This window comes from Manacus candei, unplaced genomic scaffold (genome assembly GCF_025592945.1).
Source record: "Manacus candei isolate 608988 ecotype Guabito, Panama unplaced genomic scaffold, ASM2559294v1 h1tg000003l, whole genome shotgun sequence".
Classification (NCBI taxonomy): Eukaryota; Metazoa; Chordata; class Aves; order Passeriformes; family Pipridae; genus Manacus; species Manacus candei.
The window spans coordinates 9,959,864-9,986,463 of record NW_026138051.1 but is presented as its reverse complement, the minus strand read 5'-3'; the positions used below and the strand labels follow the sequence as shown (position 1 = coordinate 9,986,463).

At 46.7% G+C, this 26,600-nt stretch overlaps 1 protein-coding gene across 4 annotated transcripts in view; it reads left to right on the top strand.

The window, feature by feature from the left end:
- Positions 1-26,600, top strand: part of DOCK11 (dedicator of cytokinesis 11) — a 79,555-nt gene that overhangs the window by 3,319 nt on the left and 49,636 nt on the right. For all 4 annotated transcript variants that reach the window (XM_051783823.1, XM_051783832.1, XM_051783813.1 and 1 more), the window contains exons 2-10: positions 15,400-15,516; positions 15,742-15,831; positions 16,530-16,612; positions 17,759-17,828; positions 19,891-19,986; positions 22,981-23,115; positions 24,301-24,478; positions 24,920-24,999; positions 25,589-25,672. In XM_051783823.1, the coding sequence (XP_051639783.1) occupies positions 15,400-15,516; positions 15,742-15,831; positions 16,530-16,612; positions 17,759-17,828; positions 19,891-19,986; positions 22,981-23,115; positions 24,301-24,478; positions 24,920-24,999; positions 25,589-25,672 (933 nt within the window). The remainder of the gene's footprint in view (positions 1-15,399; positions 15,517-15,741; positions 15,832-16,529; positions 16,613-17,758; positions 17,829-19,890; positions 19,987-22,980; positions 23,116-24,300; positions 24,479-24,919; positions 25,000-25,588; positions 25,673-26,600) is intronic.

The window sequence follows — 26,600 nt, the reverse complement described above, 5'->3', positions numbered from 1 at the left end:
GCTGTACATCAGCAGCGAGGGGAGGTTGTCCCTTTCCAAGGTGTCCTGGAGTACCCGTGTTCGCCCATTGCCCTTTGGACCAGCTGCTAGGATGCAGTTAGAGCGGTTCCTGCCGTGGTCTAAACGGAGCTGTAACCTGGAGCTGTAGTAGTGAAAGTAAGCACAGGCCGTGTTGGGGAGCTGGGAAGCACTTTGGGCCCTGTGGGAAGGATGGGGAAGGATGAAGTACAGTTCACTTTGGGCTCTGCTGCTGTTTCCAGTGTCCCAGCCGTCATTCTGGCCTTGCATCACGTTCACAGACGGGCTGTGTAGGGGAGGTCTGGGCTTGGAGGAAAGAGTTCAGTGGGAATCCCTTGAAAGCAGGCACAGCCCTGCAGAGCAGCATCAAGAGTGCCTGGGGTGCCGGAGGCAGCCGGGGTGTGTGGGAACCCGGGTTCTCTCTGTGCGCTTTTCTTCCCAAAGCTGCAGGGCAGATTGTATCAATTTCAGCTTTGAAAGCTCCCTGATGTGCGCTACTGATTACAGCTGGGGATGGAGTTTTGGCAGACTAATTGACAAACAAGGTCACTGTTTAAACAAACAAATTTAGTGAAAGCATTAGTTGGCAGGTGGGATAAATGACTTGCTAGAAGATAAAGGAAAATTTTAGGATTAGATTAAAGAAAGGAGCAGTCAAAGCCCAAGTGTGATAACTTAAACCATTCTTAACCAAGAGATGACCTGCAACTTAAACTTTGGGGCACCAACAGTACAATACTGTGTTAGAAGTGCAACTTCAGAGCTGAAGTGCTGATGATACCTGGGAGAGGCACCTGGACTAGAGCTCAGGAGAGCAGCCAGGGCCTTTGCCAGTGGAGGGACATGGGTGATTTTGGCTCAGACCTTCAATGCAATCTCCCTCCTCCCATGCTCTCCACACTGAGGATGTTGCTGAGTAATAATGGGAAAGTTGAGCAGCAGGGCAGGAGAACCCTGCTCCAAGTCACTGGCTGATGTGAGACCTGAGCAGTCACAGTGCTCAGACACTTGTCAGCAGGATGCACATGTGTGCTCAGGTGTGTGGTCCTCGTTCTGATGGAGGTGCCTGTGCACCTCTCCATGAAGTGCAGTGGGGCATCGTAGAGCTGAGCCGTTTAAGAGCACATGTGTGTGAATGAGATCTCAAGTATTGTGGCACTGACAGGACAATAGCAAAGGCTCTTCTTTCTGCCTCAGGATCAGATCAGCTGCACGTGGTCACTTGCTTCTGTGTGGTTGTAAGGCCAAAACTGAGACAGAGTCTCCCTGTGCCTCCCCTCTCTCTTTGGAAGTGATGTTCAGCAGTGGCTCAGCTCCTGCAAGGAGAGAGCTGTGTCTCAAGCCAGTTGCAAGTCTTCCAGAGGTGTCATCTTCTGTGTCGTGACAGAGAAATAAAATGTGTGGGAGACACGAGATCAGAGCAGCAAGCACTTGACAAAACTCAGATGATGCATTTTCCCACAGTGCTGCCAAACCTACTCATCTGGTGGCAATTTTAAGTCTTGCACAATTACTCTGATTTTCTTTAGATCAGTTCTATACAGATTAACTAAAGATGCATTTACTGCTTTGCCATAGAGATTTACAAAGGGTGCAGAGCCAGAGCATCTTATCTGAGAAGGAGCAGCTGCAAAGGATTTGCCCACACTGAGTGTCAGCCAGCCCAGTGGAGCATCTCCAGGCACCCCAGGGCACAGATTGGTGGCACCCAGGCACACTCAGCTCTTGGCCACACCTCTGCCAGCACAGAAACTCCCAGCAAGTGTGGGAGAACCTCTGCTTGCAAACAACTGCATCGATCCTTGCCATCCAGAGGTATCCAAGGCGAGTGTCTGCTCTCTGTGTTATGTGGTGCTGTGGGATGTGCTCCCTGAAACCTCGCCGTGAGACAGTGGGCAGCGTGCCAGGAGGAGATGGGTTTTGTTTGATCCTGGCTGGGCTGGGTTCATATGGGTGGCTCAGTTTCAGTCAGTTACAAAAAGGAGATAAAAAGTGCCTTAATAGTGATACTTAAGAAGGTTTTGACTGGAGGCAAAAAGGCATTTTGTTCTTTCTGTGTTTTTTTTTTCAGCTTAAACTATATTATTAGTGCCTCAATTTATGCTCATGCAGAGGAAATCAGCTTTCTGCATACAGTCCTCTTTTAATAAGCTAAATTCACTTTGATCAATGTGAAGCCTGTTTATATGCAGCGTTTGTAGTGATCTTGGCGCTCAAGAGAGACACGGAATATATGCATGTTCCCCCTGGGGGTTGTCAACATGCTGTGTTTGCACAATTTACATAGAGAAAGAGACATGTATGAGGCATGGGAGGAAACTCTGCCCCTGTGTAAGTGGGTGGGAGCTTTGCAGTTGGTTCAGCCAGGGCAGGATTTGCCTACTGTGGCCGGGTGCCTCCAGAGCCGGCCACCACAGCTGGCTGGGGTGGCTTCTGTGGAAGTGTTTGCGGAGAGAACTGTTTTTCACAGGGGCTTATTCAAGAAAATGCTTAAACGCATTCTTGGAATTAATCACATGCTTTCCTGACTTGGGGCTCGTGTGCTGTAAGGGGCTGGATTTAGCCCAGTGCTGGCTGAGTGCCGTGGCATGGCCCTGGGCAACGTGTGCCAGGGAAGTGGCTGGGTTTGCTCCTGCCTGAGATACACCACTTGTGGAGTGGATGAGGGGCATGGGTTGATGGAGAAGAGCAAGGCTCCAAGTGACCTCTGCAGCTATTTGTGGCCAAATCTCTGGCATATCTCCTACTGATACCCAGTCCCGAAGAGATGGGGCAATTCTTGCTCCCCATGAATGCCTGTGTGCTGAGGAATGGCTGCAGGAGGAGCTCCAGTCAGTGTATCCATTTCTCAGGGCTTTTGGAGTCGATGACAAGCTTTTGATGGGCGCTAAATCTTACCCTTCCTAAGTCATAATTTAAATGTGTGTGTCCTCCCACCCATTATAGGAAAAGCACTAGGAGAAGAACAAAGCATCCAGGCCTTACGTGTGTGTACCTCTTATCACATTTTGTTAGCTGGGGTTTTAGCACTTGCTGGGCTAGGCAGAGAGTGGTTTGTTGTGTGCCAAGGACAGTATCATAAAAATGCAGGTGTCCCTGCATTGACAGCATCTGCCCCGACCCACCACTGTCAATGCAGTGAAACGCCTGGAACAGATGGTTGGTGATGGTGCCTGCAGCTAATGCCAGCAATGCAGTGGGGATTTGGTGCACTCAGAATCCAGGGAGGGGGATGGCTCCTGGGCTTTGTTTCAGCCTCTTCTGTGTCTGGAGATATTTGTAGATATCTCCCCCAAGGACCACGAGCATTTGAACCAGGACTACCTGCTGTAGTGTATAGTGTAGTGTCCTTTTCTGTATGCAGCTGGATGGCTCTTTCATCATTTCACTTAGCCCTTTGCACGCTGATTTATTATATCTAATGATGCAAAAATGCACAAAGCTTTTGACATTTCTGTGGCCTGAGAATGCAAGTCACGGTCACACACAGAGCTGAACAGCAGCCAGGCATGGGGCACATGTGTGCTTCAGCATCCCTGGTTAATTGGCCTCCTCACTCCTGCTTTGTCCAAGGAAGAAAAGAGTAGTTTCTTATACCTTTGTGACCATTGCTGTTATCTTAAAAATTCTGGAATATGTTTCCCTGCCACCAACTCTTTCCATCTCTTTCATTCCCTTAAAAAGTACAAATCAAAGCTCTCCCTTTGCTGGCTCCTCTTTCCTTCAACACAGCCCTCACTTATCTTTACAGTTTTTCCCTGCCTCCCGCTGCTTCTCTAATGGGGTCAGGGCTACTTCTTCCTGACCCCTTTCTCACCCCTCTCTCCTTTCTTGCTGAAATGCAGTTTCTTCTCTCCCTATTAATATCCCCTGTCACAGGGCTGTTCCTGGGGAGTGGTTGCATCTGGAAGGAGACTGTGTGTTTTGGTCTACAGTGCTCTCTCATCCTGCTCTTGGCTCCATGCTGGGTGACATCCCCTCTGCAGCCTGGTCCCTCTGTCCCCAGAGTGAGGACACTGCATGGGTGGGGCCAGAAAAGTCTCCCCTGTGCAGTATTAGGACCTGGTGATGGCAGAGTGCTGTACATTGCTCCGTAGCAGCCATACACGTACCTGTTTTGGCAGGAGTCAGGACCCTGGGATGTGGGCTGGATGGCAGTGTCTGTGTGAGGAGCAAGGCCCATCTCCCAGAGGTCTGGAGGAAGCCACAGCTCAGAATGGCAGCTGACTCCATGTCCGCCAGGGCTCTGTCAGCCTGCCAAGCCCATGGCTCTGTGGCTCAGTCCTTGGGGACATGAGGGTTAGCTGGAGCAGGGACTCGAGGGAAGTGTTGTGCCAGCCAGAAAGGGATGGAGGGGCACAGGGACGTGAGAGACTTGGCAGGAGCTGGGTTTGTGATAGGGGCAGGTAGAAGAGATATGGTTGGGAGAGGGAAAGGAAGTCTCCATCTCTTGGAGGGAGGTGATAGCACTGGCTGGGGTGGACTGAATGCCTGCAGACCTGGTGTTCAGGGAGGCAAACCCAGCTGCCGACAGACAACCACTTTCCATGGCAGTTTGGGGCTCCAGGAAAGTTGTGCTGGACTCAGACAGATTTTCCTCACAATTCTGCCTTTCCCTCTGTGCCTGGGGAGCCCTGAGCACTCCCTTGTCCTGTTGCATGATGCTGGAACTTGTATGGATGTCTGTACCGGGGGAAACGTTAAGGTGTTTCTGTTGACGGCAGCATTTTGTCTATGGGTGGGTTGAAGCCTCACAGAGCCCATCCACAGCCCCTCCTGCATTTGCTGGGGAGAACAGAGTTTAACTCTGCAGCTGCTGCAGCTGTTTGCACCTGTATCCAATGCCTGCAGCCAGAAAATGGAGCATAGATGAGGCTGAGACAAACAACTTCCTGAGCTGCTTAAACCACCGCTGACATCTTTGGGTTTGACTGCACGGCTGGGGTGTTTGCTGTGTTGCTGAGGCAACTCAAAACTATCTTGTAACTTCCTGCTCCATTTTTCCCCAGTGTTGCTCTGTGGGCTTGAACAAGTCTCTTCACCCCGTCCCAGCTCGATGAGGAGTGTTCTGCCTCCTCCCCTTCGGGCAGCAGCTGCGCAGTTGGCTTGGCCCCATGTGCAAGTGGTTTCTTAGTGAAAAACAAGAGTTTAAGACAGACAGGAAAGGGAGGGGTTCTGCTTATGTGCCATTAATTGCTTTAAGATGTTCTGAAGCTGGCTATTATGGAACTGGATGCTAAATATAAAACTGATACTACATAAATAAATGATGAAATACAAGTGACATCTGAAAAGCACTTCGGGATGTTCCAGTTAAGAATTTAAATAAATAACATGTATTATTGTCATTGTAATTACTGTTTTCCTTTTTTAGCATGCCTGTGCTTACAGAATGTTTTGAGGAGTCCTATCTGGCAGAACTTCAGCTGTCCCACAGAAACCAGTACCCTTTTGCCAGATTCTATCAGCGCTATTATTTTTGGAGGAGAAAATCAAAGCTATGACGTGTTTTCACATCTCATGCTCTGCGGCAGATGCTCAGCTGGATGCAGGTGCAGTTTGGCTGACGTAGAGCTACTCTGATCCCTCCCTCTGCTCCTCGAGGAGAAGGGCTGGATGTGTGCCAGGATGTACCTGTGCAGGCAGGGACTCAGGGCTTCAGGTGCTGTGCCTGGGAAGTGGAGACACTGTAGGAGTTTGTACTGAGCTGGCACTGGTGTCTGTCACACAGAAGCACTCAGAGGTCCCGAGGAAGGTCAAGCACAGGGGTATAGGGTACTGAAAGCTATCTCAGATACTTGTCCTAAACCACTGCCTGTGCAAGAACAGTGCTGGATCTCCTCAAGTGTGTGCTCATGCCAGAGATGGGCCTTGCCCCCAGCTACCAACAGTGCTTTTCTGATGACTCTGCACTTGTTCAAGGCATCATTTTTCAGAGGTGATGTGTGAAGATGAAGTGCAGGTGGGCTGGAGTGGCAGCACTGCCTTCTAGGCTGAACCACTCAGTTGGGCTGTGAACTCTCACTGCTTCATTGCAATGCAGCTGCTTTCTGTTTCCTTTGCTTAAGTGATTATGCAAGAATCTCAAGCTTTCAGGAAAAAAACAGTGTTATTGACCCTTGTGGCTGCAGAACTCAGCTTCAAAATGGGATCTGCTAAAGGCTGTGAAGTGTGGTGTCCACTTCTGAGTAAGTGGAAGGGAAATGAAAAGTCATATGTTGGTTATCCTGACTTCCTGTAATTTCTAAGCCAATCTGAAGGCGCTTCAAGGGCTGAATTTGTTTTATTTGCTAGCCTAATAATGACAGGTAAATATTTGCCTGTCTACACTGACATCAACTTTTTGACTGTTCATTCAAGCCTTCTCCAAGCTGATGTCTCACACTGATGCTGCACTGTCTCGGAGACAGTGCTGATAACTGCAGGCACTTTGTCACTAGAGAACTGGGCATTACTCTGAAAAAGGAGACATCCAGGTTGCCAGAACCCAGTCTGCCATTTGCAGTGCTAAAATGAGGTTCTGCTGCCACCCAGGACCATCGGTGCAGGAGGGGAGAGCTGTGGGTTGGTTTGCACAGAACTTGAGTGGGGTGGAGGGAAGCATAGGAGAGGGGGCTGGCTTTTGCTCCGTGCTTTCAGATGGAAAGAGTGAGTCATTTCCACTGCAAGTGTTTTCTTGCAGGGTGCCAGGACTGTGCACCCATCCTCCCCTTCCCTGCCACATGGCTTCTTATTTCTCTGAGAGCTCCTGTCAGACACAGCCTATCCCATGTAATACAGAGCAGGGAAAGAGTGGGGTACAGCAGCTTTGTGCTACTGGCACTGCATTTAGAGCTGGAGTGTGGCACAGACTGGCACATAACTCCTATATGGAGATGGGAGCATGGGGACTCACCCAAACTCCTGTCTCATGAGATCCTTGGAAATGATGCACTTGCAGCTGTGTCTCCTGCTGTCCAGCTGCTGGGGTTCCTCTGCCACGTGTACCCATTTCTGGGTGACAAAGAGACAAAGTGAGCCCTGAAATTTGCTCTAGGGGTGCTGAGGACCAGGCAAAGGAGAGTCTGCTTTCCTGGGCCACAGCTGGTGAAGCATTTGTTTCCAGGGTAGGATGAGTACTGCAAGGAAAGAAGGAAGTGCAGAGGTACCCTGCTGAAGGCATCACCTAACAACTGGTGGGGAGCCCACACTGCCTGAGGGAGGATCTGTTTGCTACAGGGTGGGGAGAGCCTTTGGAGGCCTGGCATGCCACTGATCTGCTCCTGTCTGTTGGTCCAGCCTGTGCAAGTCTGTGTCCTGCTTTCCTCTTGGTGCTCAGGGCCACAAAACATCCCTGTGCATCCACGTGCTGTGAGCATCCTTGCAAGTTATTTCTGCCAGCTTTGCTCTGGGATGCTGGACCTGGGTGAGCAGGGAGTGGGGTGCAGCACAGGCTGCCCTGCAGCAGGCAGTGCCCGTGGGGCAGCTGGGGCCCTGGCAGTGGCACATCAGAGCTGTCAGGAGCTGTTTCAGGGGCTGCTCGCCTGCTGTCCATGGAGGGCTGTGCAGAGCATTGCTCTGAGCTATGTTGGCACCTGATCACTCCCTGTCAGGTTCCTTCTCCTCACCTCTTCCCTTCCTGATTGCCCGTGGGGCTCCCCTCCTGTCTGAAGCGCACACCTTCTCCACTATCCCCTCTTGGTCTCCCTGACTCCATCTCCTGCCTCTCCCAGCTACACAGCCCCAGCCTTCACACAAGTCTTGCTTCCCATGACGTGGCCCCTGCTCCTCCTCCTTCTGATGAGATTTCCCTCCCTTTCCATTTCACAAGATGCTTCATGTGTTTGCATGCCCACCTTACAGCCCGTCCCTCTTCCTGTCCTAGGTGCAGATGTTTCTCCTGTGGTCTCTCAGTGTTTTGGTGTCTTCAGCACAGCCAGGATTCCTGTCAAGACATTCCTCTTGTCTATTTAACCTTCCTTCTCTCTGACCAGTGTAAAAATAGTTTTGGCCTGCTCATACCCAGCTTTATCAACTATTTTTCATCCTTGTGGTTTTACCGTATCCCATCTCTGCGCATCTGCTACATCCAACCTGCTGGGTTTGCAGCAGGCTCATGGACACAAACTCCCCATCACCTGCTGAGAGCTGCCTCATTGCCTCCCTGCTGATTTCTTCCCAAAATGTGGCTTTGCTGAGGAGCCCACAAACCTCTTGGCAGCAGCAAGGCTGTGTCGTGTTGCGACTGCTGCCATATGTGCTGACTCACACTGTCTCCCTGCTTGCCCTTCCTCCCCTGATGTCTGTTTCCATCTCTTCCCTTTCTCCTGTGCTTTTGAATGCAAAGTTTTTTAGGCACAGACTTTATTCTGCCTTTGCACAGGGTGGTTCCAGGTGCTGGATGGCCAAACCTGGGTTTTGCCACTTTTCGTTGTTCTTTCTTATACCCAGGATCCTGGAATGATGAATTATCCATGAGTCTCAGATTTTGTAGATGAAGCTCCATAGCCTTCCTGCAAGCTTGAATGAGAGTGTGTAAAGAGGATCAGATGGCAGTGCAGGAATTGGAGGTGGAAAAAGTGAACAGTCACAAATTTGAAATAATAAAAAAAAGAAAGCTCTGCAAGACCACACAATTTGAGTTTGCCCTGACCTGATCTCTAAATACCTGGCTGTGGAAGAGCTTTTCTATGGATAGAAATTGCTCAATTCCACATGCCCATACAGTTTGCCAAGTGAATTTGCTCAGTTCCCAGGCATCACTTTAATTCTCCCACGTACTGTAAGGTTTCATGAGCAAAATAAGAAAATAGGGAGTTCTCTCTCCTGTTTTTGAGGTATCCTCACATCTCCAGATTGCATATTGCAGTGGGAAGTGGTCCCTCTGCCAAGGGCTGTTTCCTGTCTCAGAAGTGATGTGACTGTTATAAGTGTATCCAAAGGGTAGTCGTATGCTTCCATTTCCCCACCCTCTTTAGCTTTTAATTCCCCATATTGACTTTTCCTCTTGTTTTCTGTTGTATTTCACCTAATTGGCCCTTTAGGATTTGTTTTAAAATTTGGGCTTCGCCTGTCTTTCCATGTAAATGCACTACAGGTTTGCAACAGGTGAGGCAGCAAATAGGCTGTAGAATGGTTGCTAAAATTCGGGGAACAGTTATGTACTCAGATATATATATGTATTTATGTGTACATTTAGATGTACATGTGGCCTGTGCTATTTCCTCTTCTCTCTTCAGCTACTCTAAAGAACCAGCACTGTTAATATTCATCTCAGTTGTCTCTCTTGCTGCTTTGGAGTGGATGCACACACTGGGTAGGTCTTCATTTCTGAGGTTGTGAGAAAACACCACGTGTCAGGTGCTGCTGAACCCGCAAGTTTTTCAGTGGGAGGCAGGAGGAAGCGTTGCAGGGCTGTGTGAGTGTTTGTGCTGGCTGTTAGTGCCACGAGAAGTGAAAGTCGAGCCTGGTTCAGCTCTTGGGCTGGGCTTCCTCTGTGCAACAGATAATGTGTGCTGGCAGCCACCGCAGGGCTTGTGTCATTGCAAAGTGACCATCAAACCGGTTACAGTGGAGCCAAACCAGCTGGCTTTGCCATTTTCCTCTCTGGATATTGCTTTAAATGAGAGGCAGACTGAAAGGACTGAAAATACAAAAGCTTTCTCATAGCTTTCCTTTGGCTGCTGTTTTAAAAAAACATCTTTCTTTCGCTCTCTGAACGTTCACATCACCTGGGTTATACCTGTTGTAATTCTGGGAGAAAAGGACCTCAGAAAAACATTAATCATATAACAAACTGGCATGTTTGTATGGTGTTCAAATGCAGAACACTAGAAGACAGGTGGCTACTGTTTTTCAGGCACTAAAAGTTTAAAATAGAAATGTTATTTCCTATACTTCCCCACATGAACATCCCCAGCTGTCATCATGAGCCTTTGTTTATAAAGCAAATATGAGGAATTTTATGGGCTTTGCGAATGGATGCAGAAAGGTGACAATTCAGTCTGACTTCTGAAGTTTCCCCCTCTTTGTTAATGGTTAATCCCTTTGCTAAACTGTTCCTTTGCTCTCTCTCTGTTCGTTTCTGTCCAGAGGGTTTTGGGATCATGCTGTCAGAGGGCAGTGGGACAAGCAGGACACTGAGGACAAGGACCTCACTGGGGGTTTCCCTTGTGCCAGGCTCTTTGTGCTCGTGCTTGGCCAAAGGCAGAGCCTTGCGTTGGTGTTTGTGGGCATGTTTCTGTTGAAGTAATTTCATTGAATTTCCTGTTAAAATGCCGGCCAAGTTGCTTGTGGTGGGGAGTCAATACTCCAATAGACAGGCTGTTGTTCTGCCTGTGCAGTTGTCCAAGTGTAACCTTGTGACCCAGCATGGATGGGGTCTCCAGCACACAGATGATCCTCTTCCTTGTGCTCCACATGGCTTCGTGTTGGTGTGTTGGGCTCGAACCAGTTTTTTTTTTAAAGAGAGGCTTATGTGGGAAGGTGCACTACTCTCCTGTTATCCTTGTTTAAAATCATGTTTATGTTTTACTTGAGGTATTTCCCATGGGTCTGCTTTTTATCCCAGCACAGTGGGCTGTGATGCTTTGGGCTGGAGCTGCTGCTGAGTGTGCTCAGGTGCTGGATCCACAGGAACCACAGGAGAGAGCAGCTCACTCCAACCTGCCAGTGCTGCTGTTCCACAGGAGGTCAGAGGAGCCTGAGGAGCATCCCAGTGCCTGCCCTGGGTGAATATCTGCTGTGTGTGTGCCAGAGAGCACAGGATGCCTTTGACAGTGTTGCACAGTCTCTCCTGCAGAAATGGATTGATTTTGTTGCTGGACTGGCAGCATTTCTTTGTACTTCAGTATTGGCTTCCCCTGTGGAGGATTTTGTGGTTTCTAAGACTCTAATTACTTTAGTGTAATAGTTTTTCCTCTGCTTTCATAATGACTTTGGTGGGTGCCATCTGCTGTTGTGACAGCACTGGGCAGCTCAGTCTGAGCCCAGGATGTTAGGAGGTGTGTGCTTCAACCAAGCTCTTCAGGAAAACTACTTTGAAATCTGATTTTCAGCATTTAATGCTTTAACTCCAACCCCGCTGGGCCAAAAGGCAAAAAATATTTGGGATGGCTCCCTCCTTACTCCACAGGTCTGTTTGCAGGGACAGGAGCATGCCTGGCCCTGCTGGGCAAGCCTGCACAGTTCAGGATGGATGGAGGAGTTTGTTTCCTTGACAGCAGGCAGGACACAGACCATGTCCTTCTGTGAGCAGCTTCTTTGCTAACAAACAGCTTGACCTGCATCTTTTGGCTTCTCTTTAGAGACATTGCTGTGGTTCCTGTTGTGGCCTGTGGCAGACTGGGTGGTGTGCTGGGTGTGTGACACTGAGCTGCAGGTGATGGAGGGCTGCTGTGTGCTGAGACAGGGAATCAGCACACCTTGGGTAAGAAGAGCTCTAGAGACCGTGTTTGCAACAACTCCAGAGAAGAAATGCCTGCCTGTGGATGCTGCAGAACCCATCTGGGTGACAGTGCACAACTTTCCTGGAGCTCCCTGGGTTATGAGCTGTGTGTCACAGGGCCCAGCACTGGTTTGTGGGATACAGATCACAGCACCAGCCTGCACAACACATTTTTTTCCGATATTATTAAATTCACAAGACTGGAAGGGCTGTAGTGAGTTCTAAGGATTTTTTTTGAATCTGTGGTGGGCAGTGCTGCATGGGTTTTGGAACCTCTCATGTGAGGATGTGGGATCCTTTTCAGTCCTTATCCTTTAGTTGTCATTGAGTCCCATGAGGATTACAGCCAGGACTTTGTCTTGCTGGTGTCAAAGCTAGAAAAAAAATGTTATTCAAAGCCCCAGCTTTTAAAAAGGACATCTTTAGAAACACAGTCCTAGTTCCAGGACCATGTTGCAAAATAAAAAAGGACTAAAATACTGTGTGATCAGAAGGCCTGAGTTCAGTGTTCCCAAAGCCACAGCACTGTGGTCTTAGAGGGAATCTTATTTCCTGTTACAGGTGCTGTGGGGAGTGAGTTGAGAGGGAAGTTGATGTGAGTGCTCATAGCACTGCTTTAACCCGCTGATGCTGCTGAGTTTTGCCAGGATTGCTGCAGTGATCAGCAGCAAGAGAGGTAAATTTGAGAGGTCAGCAGAGCCATACACCTAGTGGGTATATGGACTCCATGGGGTCCTGCCTGGTCTTGTGGGGAAGACAAGCCTTGGGGACACCTGGCCCGAGACTTTCAAATAGGTAATTGTTATTTCACATCAATTTGCAAAGCTTGGCAAACTTTCAGAAGTGCTGTCCTGCATTAAGACCAGTGTTTCAGATGATTAACCAAATTCAGTTAAGCATTTAATGAGCATGAGACTAACTGAGAGTAAATGAGTTCCTTTTCTCTATCTACCTGTTGGGTTTTTCAGAGTCCTGTTTTTCAGATGGGCTTTTTATTTTCCTATTAAATTCCCGTGCAGCTCAGGTCTTGGATGCAGGAGGAAGAAACGCTCTGTGTGTAGTGTGGCTGGCAGCATTTGCCACCCTGTTCCCAAATCCCCCATGGCTGAGGGAGCAGGCAGCAGTCCCTGGATGCTCTGGCACTGAGCATGGGCTCTCTGCCGATGGACCTTTGTCTTTGTCACTGGTAATCTGAGGCGTGTGAGGTTCTTTTCAGGACTCTGTGAGCAGTGAAGCAAAATTTTCAGAGGGCAACCAAAGGGAACTTTGTTTCAGGTATCTAAGCTAATCCATACTGGATTTCTGTAGCATGGAAAAAAGATATTTTGGGTGCAAAACTGTCTGAGGCAGGAGTTTCCCCAGCCAAGAGTAGAAGCTTCTTTGCGGAAGGTGAGGGTTGGTCTCTTCTCCCAGGTAACAGACAATAGGATAAGAGGAAACAGAGTGAAGGTGTGCCAGGGGATGTTTAGATCTGATATTAGGAAAAATTTCTACATTGAAAAGGCGGTCAAGCATTGGAACAGGCTTCCCAGGAAAGTGGTGGAACCACCATATCTGGAACTGTTAAAAACATGTGTAGATGTGGCACCTGGGGACATGATTTAGTGGTGGACCTGGTAGGGCTGGGTTAATGGTTGGACTTGGTGACCTTAGAGGTCTTCCCCAACCTTAATGATTCTGTGACAGCCAGCAGCAGGACAGAGCAGGTGCTCAGTGGATGGCTGTGCAGAAATTGCTCTACCTGGAGGCTCACACAGGACCCAGGCATCCTTTACATTAGTAAAACTGGCCTTAATTGTACATAGGCTCTGTGCTGTCCCCCATCAGAGAGATGCTTGGATGTCACTCTGCTGCTGGGATGCAGTGCTGGGAAACACAGCTTAAAAGGTACCTGCCTTGCATTTCTGAAGTGCTGTGGGGAAAAGCTTTCATTTTGGTTTTGCTTTTTGCAATTATTAAAAGCACCAGTCATGCACCTGGGATAGAGGAATAGCCTCTGCTCAGTGGGGCTGGTCCTTTGGGTAAGGGAAGCTACAGGCAGCCTTTGCTGCTCCAGCCTAAAGGACTGTTCAAGTTTGCTGCAGACCCTGGATTTTTATTCTCTTTTTAGCAGTTACCAGATATGGCAAAAATGGAAAGATTTTTTTTTCTACAATTCTTTGTTTAGTTTTTTTGTTTGTTTGGGGTTTTGTTGTTGTTGTTGTTGTTTAAAGGTGCTGGTATATGAGAAGATATTATCATACAAAGATTTTCTGCAACATTTCAGAAAAAGATTAAAACAAGCTTAAAATATGACTATCTCCAAATAGCTCCTGCCTGGGGCCATTACCCTCTAATGTGACAACTGCCTCTCCAAAGTCCCAGCATCAGCTTTGCTTCAACACAGGAGATGCTCAGTTGTCACTAAAGCAAAACCCTGGATCACATTTGCTGCAAAGGCCTTGAAGATGTTCATTACTGCATCCCAGACCCTGAGGAGCCAAAGGCACAGGGCAGAAACCTCTGGCTAGAAATGGTTTTGGAAGAGCAACCTTGATTTCTTGGCTTATCTCATGTCACAGAAAATATTGAGTTGTTTGTACTCTTGGTGGTGTGGCTGTTTACTCAGTGGTGTTAGACAATGCTGAGCCTTTTGTCCTCATTTTGGGCTCATTTTCTTAGACTGCAGGTTGTGCTGAATCAGCAAGAGACCTCTTATTGGTCTTGTCTTTAGCTCTGGTCTATGTGAACAGTTCATCCCAGCAAAGCCATTCAACTGGCAGGTAAAGTTTGCTGCCCAGAGGGAAGCATCCAGTGTTCCTCCCACGAGGGTTGAGAGTCCAAACATGCCATTGTGCAAGGTTGTCATCTCCAGAGGCTCATAGTATCATCTCCAGAGGCACGTGGCATCATCTCCAGAGGCACGTGGCGTCACGCACTGCTGGGAGGGGTTCATAAACACTGTCTGTGGCAGGGTCAGGCATCAGGATTTTGGTCAAGACTCAAAACAAGGCAAAGCTGATGTGTCAGAATTTGCTTCCTGTTTTCTTGTGACCATTCCTATACAGAGTCATGGTTTGGCTTTTGGTGTGATGTTTGATTTTTCACAGTGCAATGCTGAGGGCCTGACTCTTGCTCATGAAATCTGAAGTCAGTCAGGGCAGCTGAGATGGCACTTGCCTACTTCAGAAGTTGTGTTTTTCTTATTTTTTTAAGTTTCATTTTTTGGACTTGTAACACATACGAAATGAGTGTAATAATGAATGTAATGGAGCTCTCCTAGTAGATTTACTTTTGACTCCTGAGACTTTGGAGAGGTTCCTTTTGCTTCCCAGAAATGTGAGTAAGAACAAAACTAGGCTCCAGATTTTTCCAGCCTTTGGCTGTGTCTGAGGTGCAATTTATGGAGAGGGCTTTCCTGTCTTTCCAGGGGGATGCTGTTCTTCCTTCTATGGGGTGAGATTCCTGCTCTGGCAGTCGTAGCAGCAGGCCTGCTCTCATCCCGCCTGCGGCACATTTCCAGAGAGAGCACAACTCTCATCTCCTCCTCAAGCACAACCAGCTCTGAGCTGAGCAGAGCCAGCATAGGAGCCCATATTTCTTCTGAGCTGCACAGATGAGCTGCTCAAACATAAAGATGCTGGATCTTGCAGCTATTAAAGCTATGGACTGTCCAGGAGGATTTCTTGCTCCATTAAGAAATTAGAGACTGTGCTGAGAGGAGAGCAGCACAGTGCTTTGTTTCTTCCCATAGCTTATTACCAGACACAAATAACTTAACCCATCATTTCCCTCCTGCAAACCACGCTCGCAGGTGGTTACCTGCAGCACAGGAGTGTCAGAGTGCTGAGGTAACAGCCAGTCCAGCAGTCACACAGTTTGAAATCATCAGGCTAATTAAGCACAAGATGTTTGTTACTGGTTATTTTAGATATTATATATACGTAATTTTTTTTCATCTTCTGCTTTTCCTACAGGAAAAAACCAAAGTGGTGGAACCCTTGGACTATGAGAACGTGATCCTTCAACGCAGAGTTCAGATCTACAGTGATCCCCTCCGGGACCTGCTGATATTTCCGATCGAAGATGTGTCTGTGAGTTTGCACTGGCTGTTTCCCATGTTTGAGGTTCACTCGTCTCCGGTCCTGTGTACCTTGGAAAACTTCCACCATTAACCACATGTTAATTTTGGCTGCAGTAGTGACACATAAAACCAAAATGACCCACTGGTGATTTAGGCCCACCACATTCATTTAAAGCGAGTGTCAAGCCCTGAAGATGCAGTTTGCACTGACAACGTCTTCCCCTTTTTTGTGCAGATCTCAGTCATCGGCCGACAGAGAAGGACTGTCCAGTCGACAGTGCCAGAAGATGCTCTAAAGAAAGCTCAGAGTCTCTTTGTCAAAGAGGTAGGGGCAAAGTCCACATGACACCTGCCTTCAGCACTTTGTCTCTTGGGCAGGATGCTCAGCTGTAGCTCCTGATCTGCAGGGTTGCAGATCACTTGGTTTTTCCTTTGTGGGAAGCACTGATTGCTGGCAGGGTGGCTGCATGGGAGGGTCCTCATGTGCATCTCTTGTGCAGTGCGTCTTTCCAGTGGGTTTTGTTCACAGACAAGGTGTGTGGCTTTGCACCACCTGCCTGAGCTGCAAGGTGCAGAAGTGCAGCAGGGCAAGGGGGGATACACAACCTCCCTGGAGCATCCAGAGTGCTGCAGGTTTGTTCTGTAAAGTGCTGCTCTCTAGGACTGCTCCCTCCAAGTGCAGTGGAACTAAATGCGAAGTGATGCCTACATTTCCGAGGGCAGAAAATTGGTGCTTTCTGGAAAGAAGTCTCTTCCCAAATCACTACTCCTTTTTTAGAGCCTTGGAGCAACATAAATACAAAATCTGTAGCTGTGTGGCAGGCCAGATGCTGTGTGATTTTTGTCTTTGTGCTGTAAAGGTTCCTTATGAAATTCTGTATTGCAACATAAAACAAGTGAAGCAGTCTTGTTCAGACCCTTTCCACTTGTGCTTCCCTCACCCAGTGTGTAGCCCTTCTGACTTGTGCCTGGTTTTGTTTTGCCTGGTGTAGCTTTCAAAGAGCTGTATTGTTTTCCTTTCAGTGCATTAAAACCTACAGCTCTGACTGGCACGTGGTAAACTACAAGTATGAGGAATACTCAGGAGACTTTCGGATGTTGCCATGGTAAGTGTCGTGCTCCCTTGGAATACTAATGCATGGTCACAGGGCTGGGGTTTGATAGGGTTTAGCAGAAGCAGTCTGCCCTTTTCCTGATGCCTGTCCCACAAGCAGCCTCTGCTCCAGAGGTATGTCACTCTGAAGGTTAGGGAGCCAGAGGTGGTTTGTGTTATCGTGCCATTGTCACTCAGTTCTGTCAGGGAGATGCCCACAGTATTGTCAGTGTGGGTCATTGCTTCACATCCCATCCACCAGTGTATAAACACCCCCTCCACTTGGGATGAGGGTGGACTGCAGTCCAGACTCATGGCAGGGTAAATAGTGCTGGCAGTGTCTGCTCAGACAAAATCAGGAGCCTCATTGTCCCGCTGGGCTAATGTTCCCTGTGAGCTACACACGGTGTTCCCATGCTGAGCAGATTTTCCTTGTACTCTCAGTACAGAGAAGTTGCTGGACAACTTCAGTCCAGTGATGTGGTATTGCTGCTAATGCTGGCAGTGCTGGGAAGCTGTGTGCTTGGAAATGCTGGGCTGTGCCAGTGATTCCAGCTCCAAAGCTAATTGGGTTTCTCAGACAGGCACATACATCTTTGATTTCTGCTGGATTCTTATTTTCTCCATGGTGGCGCCTGCCCTGCTCTCACTGCCCACACTTGGGGCATGTCTGGACCCCTGTCCAGGCTGCTCCAATGCTGGCAGCTTGTTAAGTGCTTTTTCTTCCTAATTGGCTGAAGTGGGTCTGTTCTGGTGGTCTCACGGGGATGTGAAGCAGCAACGGGGGTAACACAGTCGATCAAATCATGTTAAGATTTGTGAATAATCTGCAGTCTGATCTTGCTTCTTTTTTAGCAAGATGGAAGATAAACTTGGCCTGCTGTATCTCTTTGTTGCATAAATGCAGGTCAGCAAAATGTTTGCAGAATCAGATAACTAACAAGAGAAAGCTAATTACAGACTGCTTGTGCTTAATTTCCATGAAATGCACTCAAAAGTTAGCTTTCCCCAGCTGTAAGGGGCTGTAGGTCTCTTGAAATCTGTCTTCTGTGCTCTATAGTCTGCAGTTTGGCTATTGCTTCTGGATCCAGCATCAGCTGCTGGCTCAGAGGACCCTTGTGTTCCAGTCATTAAACATGAAAATGTGTTGTGATTTCAGCAAATCCTTCAGGCCAGACAAGATTCCAAGCCATGTGTTTGAAATTGATGAAGACTTTGAAAAGGATGAGGTAAGGAGAAGTTTGGGGGTTTTTTTACATATACCACCCTAAGATCTGTTAAAAAGAAGATTTCACAAGGCAGAGGCAGAATTCAGTTCCTAGGAGCAGTTTTCTGGTGAGATGCTTAGTGCTGTGAAGATGAGATCAAAAGTGAGACAATAGTTTATTTCAAAGTATGACAAGATAACTTCTTGGAGCCAAGGGTCTCCTGAATCATCTGGAGGATTAGCCATATTTCTCATGGCTTTTTCACTTGAAACAGAGCATCAGTAGAAGAGAAAAAAAAGGAAACCAAGCACTTACTGAGGAACACTCCTCATGTCCAGAACTAAAAGTAGGCAATCTCTTTTTCAACGACACTGCATACTGGGATCCTCTTCTGAAAGGTTTTGTGCTTTTCCACATGACATTGCCATTCTTAATCAGTCACTTCTCCCCAATATATTCACATGTGTCAGTCCTCTGTACAGGCATTTGCTTCCTCTAGAAGTTGAAGTGTTTGTGCTCAACTGGTTGCAGGGAGGATTTGCAGCCCTCCATGGGAATGATCTGAGGGCTCTGACAATTGGGACATCTCAGACCTGATGGTTATTTTGGATGGTGCAGTGTCATGTTTGCTACAGAAATGAGGGACATAGACAGACATTTTTCTGTCTCACGTACCATGGGGAGCTTAATCCATAATTGTGACATTAAGAAGTTTTTGGTTACAGAGGGAAGGGTTTAGCCCAGATGTTTAAAGTTCACATGGCATGAAGATGCTGCTGCTGAGATTCTTACAGGGGGAAAAGGACATTTCTTTGTTGGAGAACTGAAGATTTGGAGGAGCTGTTTCATGCACATTTCTCGCAATCACTGTGTATGTCCCAGCACACTTCGGGTCTGGACTAGGATGGCTTCTTTATAAATGGAAATGTTTTGTCAAGTTTGGCCTTAATCTTTTTTTGGCTGTGTTGTTGGTTTGCTTTACATCATTAACTTGAGGTGTTCCCTCTTTAATAATATCTAATCTGGGCTGGAGACATTGCTGTGCACTATGTTATCAGCATGCTTCTGAGAAAGCAAAAGGACAAGAATATGCTATCAAAATTTGGAGACCTTTTTTCTTCTGGCCAGTGTCCCAAATACTCAAACAAGAGAAGTTACTGAGGTTTGTTGTAGAAGAGTATTCCAAGTGCTTTGGCAGATGTTTGGATGTTTATATCTTTTGGCATGGTCGTATCTGAAGGATTCTGTTACAGTTTCCTAACAGAGCATTTGCATTAGAATTGTGTAATGGAAATCCAAATAAAAGAAATCTCTTGGTGAAAAAAGGTGAAGCATTATAAAGGAGAAATCATGGGTTGTTTTACCCAGGGAAATAAAGTATCAGAGAATTTACTTTGGAAGTTTGATGTGAAAAGAGTGAAAACCTGCCCCTTGGGATGCAGCAGGCGATATAAACCAGTCCCTTCATGGCTCATCATCAGACAGGCCAGGGCTGCCTCTGCTGCTGATTCAGTGGAAATCCCAGGGCAAGTTTTTTTCATCACTCTGTGCTCTTATTTCCCTCCCCAGTGGAGGTCATGGTTTTATTTTGATAAATGTGAAACCAGCCAGTTCATTTCAGTTATTGGGGTTTGATGATTTTTGCCTAAATTTAAAATGGAGGAATGACAAAAGAAAATGACAAAATAAGTCCCGAGTTCTGCATTTTGCAACTTCCTAAACAGGCCTTTCTGAAAATTTCCTTCTTCTCCAGGTTTTTGAAATACTGCACAAGAACCAACGTGCATTTCCTCATTGCAAAAGTGCTGTGCCTATTGGCATAGATGTAATCTTTCTTTTTTTAAAGGTGACCCAAACTAGCCTGTTTTGCCTCTTTATTGGAAAGAGATATCCCTGAAATTTTTTGTGATAACACTGTCTATGTAGCTGTACCTGTTACACATACATTCTTCATTTCACTGTATTGCTGTAGTTAAAATGGTATTGCTTTCCAGTGTGGACAAATCCCTGTGCCCAGGGGGAATTTTCTGTGAGACAGAGTTCACCTGACCTCCTCTTTTTCTAATATTTTCTTGTCTTTCAGGATTCCTCATCCCTGTGCTCCCAGAAGGGCGGTGTGATAAAGCAGGGCTGGCTGCACAAAGCAAATGTAAATAGCACCATCACTGTTACCATGAAGGTGAGTTTGATCCAGTTACTTGTGAACAAGGCATGAGGTGAAGTTCAGACCACATCTCTGAAGCTCACAGGAGCTCAGTGAGTGGGTTTGGTTTTGGATGGGCATCCGTCCCTCTTGTAGAGTATCCCATGGTGGACTGGAAAACCCAATCTGGCAACAGTCTTCCACCCTTCCCTGTCCAGAATGTAAGACTGATGCAGTTCAGATCATGATGGGCAAGCTGAGCAAAAAGGTGAAGCGTGTTCTGGTATAGCAGGATTGTTTTCTGAGTGAGCAGCTGAGGCCCAGGAGAGGAAGGCAGCTTGAATAACTGAAACAGCTGCCCTGAAAAGACAACTTTCTGAATTGATGGTTTCCTTGCTGGTAGGAAATATGCAGGGAGGCCAGCTTTAAACTGAAATGACAGATCTTTGCTTTAAAAGCAGGGGTGATATCACTGCAGAGACAGAGCATTGCTGACCTAAAAGCAACAGCTGCCTTGTCTCCTGTTCTCTGCTCTGCGTAATCTGGCGTGACATTGCTTAGATTGTGCAGAGATTTTTAATAGTTACACCATAGGTTTTTGCTGTGGCAATGAGCCCATGTGCTGTCCCACCATGCAGCTGCCTTGTTACAGCATAGAGAGAGTGTTAGGGAGTTATGCTCAATGGTGCAGCTGAAGGATGGCTGCAGTGAGGCTGCTTTGCAAGGGTATATTAAAAAAATCTCAAATAGCCTGGCTGTTCCAAGTCTCAATTCAATGAGTTATGCTTCCAGGAGAAGCAGAACAGGACTGTTCATAGGGCTAATTTTAATTTGAGTTTTGAAATGGGCTTGAAGGCGATAGACAGAATAGGATTTTCTGATCCTCTGCTTTTCCAAGCAAGGTTGAAGCAATTTTTTTTGCCTGTAACTTCTGGAGGAGGTATGACTGCTCAAAGCAGTCAGTTGGGTCTGTTCTGGTCTGAGCCTCTTGTGGTAATTGGTCTCAGCACCTCAGACCCACCTTTCTGAGAAGTCATTTGAACTACACTGGCTTCAGTTCCATTAATATGATCCAGAGCCTCCAGTGAAACTCTGATATCACAGCACTGAAAATCAGTACTCATTCTCTGAGCTGGTCCTGGTCACTTCTGTGTCTTACTAAACACACAACTCCAAGGCACATATATGAAAGCTGAGGACTTTGAACACCTTTGGCCTTATCACCACTTGGAGAGGCTGCTGTGCTGTGTTCAGTTGTGAGTGCTGGTTCTTTCATTGCTGTGCTGTGCTGAGCTGCTGGTACCTCACACTGTTGCTAAGCATGAGCAGAGTGTTTTGTGGAGAGCCAGCCCATGAGCAAACTGTCATTAGGCTACAGCTGCCAACCTTTATTTCAGAGCAACCTTTCCTTTACAGAGAAATGCCCTGGTTTGGCCCAGCTCTCCCTGTCTGGTTTGCAGCGTGTGTTGTGCTGCACTACAACCACAGTGTCCAGATTGTCCTTCTGTCCTTCTCTGCCCAAATGGACTTGCCCAGTTCTTGACATCCCTCTGCACTCACAGTGCTCAACAGCAGCACCTGTTCTCTCTGCTCCTAGGTTTATAGTATTAATTTCAAATAATCATTGTCTTCTGACAGCAGTGCTTACAAGGGGGGAAGATCATAGGAATAGTGTTTGCTATTTGATTCTGCATTTACTTTTGAACAGAATTCATCAGATGCAAATGGTTTAGTGATATCAACCCTGTAATATCTAGAGAGAGATCTGTCATGGGTTTCTGTAGCATCCACTGCCAAAATTCCTGAGACTGATTCAGTGAAGTGCTAAATCAGTGTTTAAGCTGGCTTAACGCTTTGCATCCTTAGCTTTCCATGTATTTTTATGCTCTGTTGAACTGAAGGTTTAGTTAGATCTTAAAAAACGTAAAGCTCAACAACCTTGGAGCATCTCTACAGCTAATTAGTCATCCAAAGGATGCCAGAGGTTACTTTTCAGCAGGGTTAAGTTATGGTTCAGAGCACGATGCTTCCTCCCAGTTCTGTGCACTTGAGTGGGTTTATTGAACATGTGCTAGTGTCTGTAATGATGGGAGCAGGAAATTACTTGTAATCTCCCATGTGGGATGAAAAATGCTGTGTTTATTTGTAGATCTTCCAGATACACAGAGCAGTAGAAATACTTGCAGTGCTGCTTGCCCCAGCTTCCTTTGTGATTCTCCTAACACAGATACCCAGCAACTGTGAAATGCACCCTGATCCTTACAGACTTGGCAGCATGTGGTGCTACCCCAGTTGCTGCCAAAATGTGCTCTTGAGTTATAGTCCAGTGTCTTCTGGCTGACAAGCATGAAGGGAGATGCTCTGAGATACTGGAGAGCTTCTTTTTCTTCGTAAAAATCAGGAGTTCAAACAAAGGAACACTTCTCCCAAAGTTATTGCTTTTTGGTGTGGGAATTGAACACTAAGCCAAAAACAGTTCTTGAAAATAGATTTGTATAAGAAAAATAAACCCAAAGTCACAAAAAACCAAGCAGTTCATTGGATTACAGCATCCCTTGGCTTGCATTCGAGTGCTAGGAATTTCCACATGTCTGTTCCAAAGTCTTACAGACAATTCCTTTGTAATTCTAGCTGAGGCCTATATCAAAAAGGCTCTGGAAATACCTGCTCTGAGGTGGAATGAATCTTCAAGCCATGTGCTGATCTGAATTTACTGTGCAGCATTACTTTGTAAAGATAAATGAGACTGGAGCCAGCTGAGAGACAAACTGGAAGCCCTGGAGCTTTGCTTTAGCTGGGCAAACTTGTAATAACAACAAGGACATTAAAATTAAAGAAGATGATGGAAATCCCTCTTTATAAAAGCAAATCATAGTGAAATAGGTGAATCTGCAACACTATAGAGTCAGCAGTGTTTCTTGTTACAGTATTTTCTCAGCAGCAGGGAGGACGAATAGGGAAACCAGGGCCATGGTTTGTGATCTACAACAGAGTGAATACTTGCCTCAGCAAGACTTTGTACTTTTGCAGGTATTCAAGAGGAGGTATTTTTACTTGTCACAACTCACAGATGGCTCCTATATTCTAAATTCCTATAAAGATGAGAAAATTTCAAAAGAATCCAAAGGCTGCATTTTCTTGGACGCTTGCAATGACGTTGTTCAGGTAGGTGTGCTTTCTGTGTGGCTGCACGTGGACTTTTGCGTTGCTGGCTCTGAGATACATGTGCTCTCTCGAGGTCTGAAGGCATGGATTTGCAAACTAATCCAGAGCTGGTCAGCTAAACTGATCAACAGGCAGACAAGGCATTTCACAAAGGTGCCATACTTTTGGCTAGGAAGAGCTGCTGAAGAGTAAAATGCAAGCATTTCATCATTACCTCATCTGTTGCCTCCCTGTTCTGTCCATCTCTTTCACCTGTTATTGTAGGTCAGGTGCCTTTCAAGACCTTGAAGGTTGAACCAGTTAGTAATTGGTGTGACTTTATCTTGGGCACCTTCCTCTATTTGCTGCTTGCATCAGCTTCTTGTTTCTTAAGTCACATCCTGATAAGTCCATGCAAACATGCAGTTCTTTGGGACTTAGAACCTGCTCAAGGCTTGTAAGGTTTTAGGAGCAGGGATTTGTACAGGTCTAAAACCTGGGTTTGCTTAGTTGTGTGAGGGTGAGAGGCAGCAGTGGGTTCCTGCTGTGCCTTCTGCCCTTGCTGTCTCTGCAGAAGCATCAAGCACTGAGTGTGGTGGAGCTGGTGCAGGGCAGCTTAAATTACCCCAGTGGTTTGCTTTAGCATGGATGAGTCAGAGCTGTGAGTTCCCATTTATCTTTCTGAACACAGTAAAAGCAGTAATGCACACGCCTCAGTGATGTACGGGATGTAATTCCCAAGTTGCATCAGATTTGCTTTGGCTTCTGGTTGGAAAATGCTGTTTAAAGGCCAGCACAGCTCCGAAATGTTGCATTGAACCGCTTGCTTTTAAGATAGTTGCCTCTAAGTGTCCTGGAGCACAGCATTACTTATTGTGTCGGACAAATGCAGTTACTGGCTTCTCTGGGCAAATGCTAAAGGTTTGAGGACATCAGAAGGAGCTTGCTCCTGCTCCTAGTGCAGTGTCTGTGGTTCAGTCTGGCTTTCTTTCACTCTCAGAGTAGCTGGCAGCCATGGACCTGTGCATTGCTTGGTCACAGCTGGGAAGCCCTTTGTGATTGCTGCAGGATTGCTGTGTCAGGGAGGGTGCTGCATTGTATTTTGTGGTATTTCAGCTCAGGATGCTTTCCCAAAGAGGAGCTGTGGGGCAGGTACTGTGCTGAGTTGTTGAGGAAAATGTAATACAAGTCTCTGTGTTTGTTCAGTGTCCCAAGATGCGCCGTTATGCATTTGAACTGAAGACAATAGACAAGTACAGCCACTACCTTGCAGCTGAAACTGAGCAGGAGATGGAAGAATGGCTGGTGACCCTGAGAAAGATCATTCAGAGCAATACTGAGAGTTTGGTGCAAGAGAAGAAAGATACTGTGGAATCTGTGCAAGGTCAGTTTGTAAATAAACGCCTACCTTCTCCCTTCTCCAGCAGGATGCAAGCAGTGTGCCTGGAGAAGTGTGTGCTGTATAAATAGCAAGAATTGTGGCTGACACATAATATCATGCAGAGGGGCTTATTACAACAGAGACTATAGTCTGAGGAATAAAAGTGGAGGGAAATGTGACCCTTCTTCTGGAAGGGAAATCCATGGCAAAGTTTCAAGGCTCCTGGAAAATTGGCTCTGTGCTGAAGTTTTGCTTTGGAAAGACCTAGCAGACTGTAATAGTACACTTTGATACTAGTAATGTATGGAAAAATCTTACTCCCAAGGAATGGAAAAATTTCCGTAAACTGTTTTTGTTCTATTGTTAGCAAATACTGCAGGATGCTTTCTGGCAGAGTGGTGGTGCTGCAGTTGTTTTGAACATCTGTTTCTCGTGTCCTTGCAGATGATGAATCAAGCACGCAGGGTAAATCAGAGAACATCCTGGAGAGCCTGGAGAGAAGCATGCATCCAGAGCTGATGAAGGTACCGTGTTTGCAGAGATCACTCTCCCCACCCATAACTAATTCTGTCCACCTTGTCTTTGAAAGGGGTTTTCTACTTTCTGTATCTTCAGATCTGGGGGATCTGGGCAGGCACCAAGTGCTAGTGGGGTCTGTTATCTCACCTGCCTGTCTCATGGATGAAGCTTCATGATTTGAGGCCACATGTTCTTCACCTCCAAGTGTGGTGGGTTGTGGTTCTTCCCTTGAGGAATAACCAGATTTAGGGCAAATGAAGGACTGTTGTGATCAGCACTGCTCATTTGGGCTCATCAGGTGTGACCATCCTGGTTGTGGGAGCAGAGGGGGAGTTAGGCAGCAGCTACCTCCTGTTTATGATCCAGAGTGTGGTTTGGTTGCCTGCTCCTGCCTGCCTTCTCATTTGGCACAGCCACATCACTGTACTGTCATTGCACCATGTTGGTGGCTGCAGCCAAGATACTTTACATATCTCACATATCACAAAGGGAACCTGAAAAATAATTATTTTGTTTTAATTCCTTTCTTTCCCATTAACGAATGTTTGCCTCTGTGTGGCCAGGCAGTAATGTCAATGCCTTCCTTTGTCCTAGTATGGAAGAGAAACAGATCAGCTGAACAAACTCAGCAGAAATGATGGAAGACAAAACATCTTTTCTTTTGACCCAGAAGTCCAGGTAAACATCCCCACATTTGCCAGTGTGAGGTTTTGTTCTCTGTGTTGTGCCTCCCTTGTTCCCTTGCATGGCCACAGTATTTGCCTGCAGGGGCAGGATGTTTCTCTGGACTGGAGAACAGAAGTGCAGCCCATACCCTGCCAGTGAGAGCAGAATGAGATGTCAGTGCTCAGGTGACAGCTCAAATACAGGGAAGACTCGCAGCAGCCCCACACAGGGCCTCCCTCCAGCTTTGCTGGCTTTTGTGTGATGGATCTTCATGTTGCTGGATTTCAAACCCATCATCTGTGCCTCTGGGAGGTTCTCATGGTTGCAGAAGAAGCAGCAGAGGTGTTACTGCAAGGATACCTGCAGTGCTGCATGGGGCTCAGCACATCTGGAGTAGGGAGTGGTGGTGGTAAAGGCCATGATAGGGGTTTACAGGGAGAGCCTCAGTCTTCAGGCAGTTTTCAAATGTAGGAACATACAAACAGAAAAAACACCCTGTGCTGGTCTGATTCACTGGAGGAGAGGGTCGCTGCCTATTGGCCTGTTTTATTCTTGGCTTTGAACTTTGCTGAGTTCTCTGCCAAGGTCCAGGTGTGGGATTTCAGTGAAATGAGCTGCAATTGTTAACACAGTTTTAGAGAATTGTTCCAGGTTATTTCACAGTTTCTCGTTCCCCTTCTGGCATGCTTTGGCTTGTTCACACCTGTGAAATGGAACATTCTGGTTTAACAAGGAAATGTAATTAGTCTTTAAAAGGTTTAGTTGTGCAAAATGAGTTTTTCTCTTGGCACTTCTTTAAGGTCTTTAACAGAAACAAGATAAGCATCCAGGGGGCTTTTAGCTTTTTTTTTTTTAAGAGAAGCTTTGAGAAGTTTCTCATGTTTTAGTCAGATAATAAAAATGGAAATATTATTTAGTGCAGAGCACCTAAGATAACTTT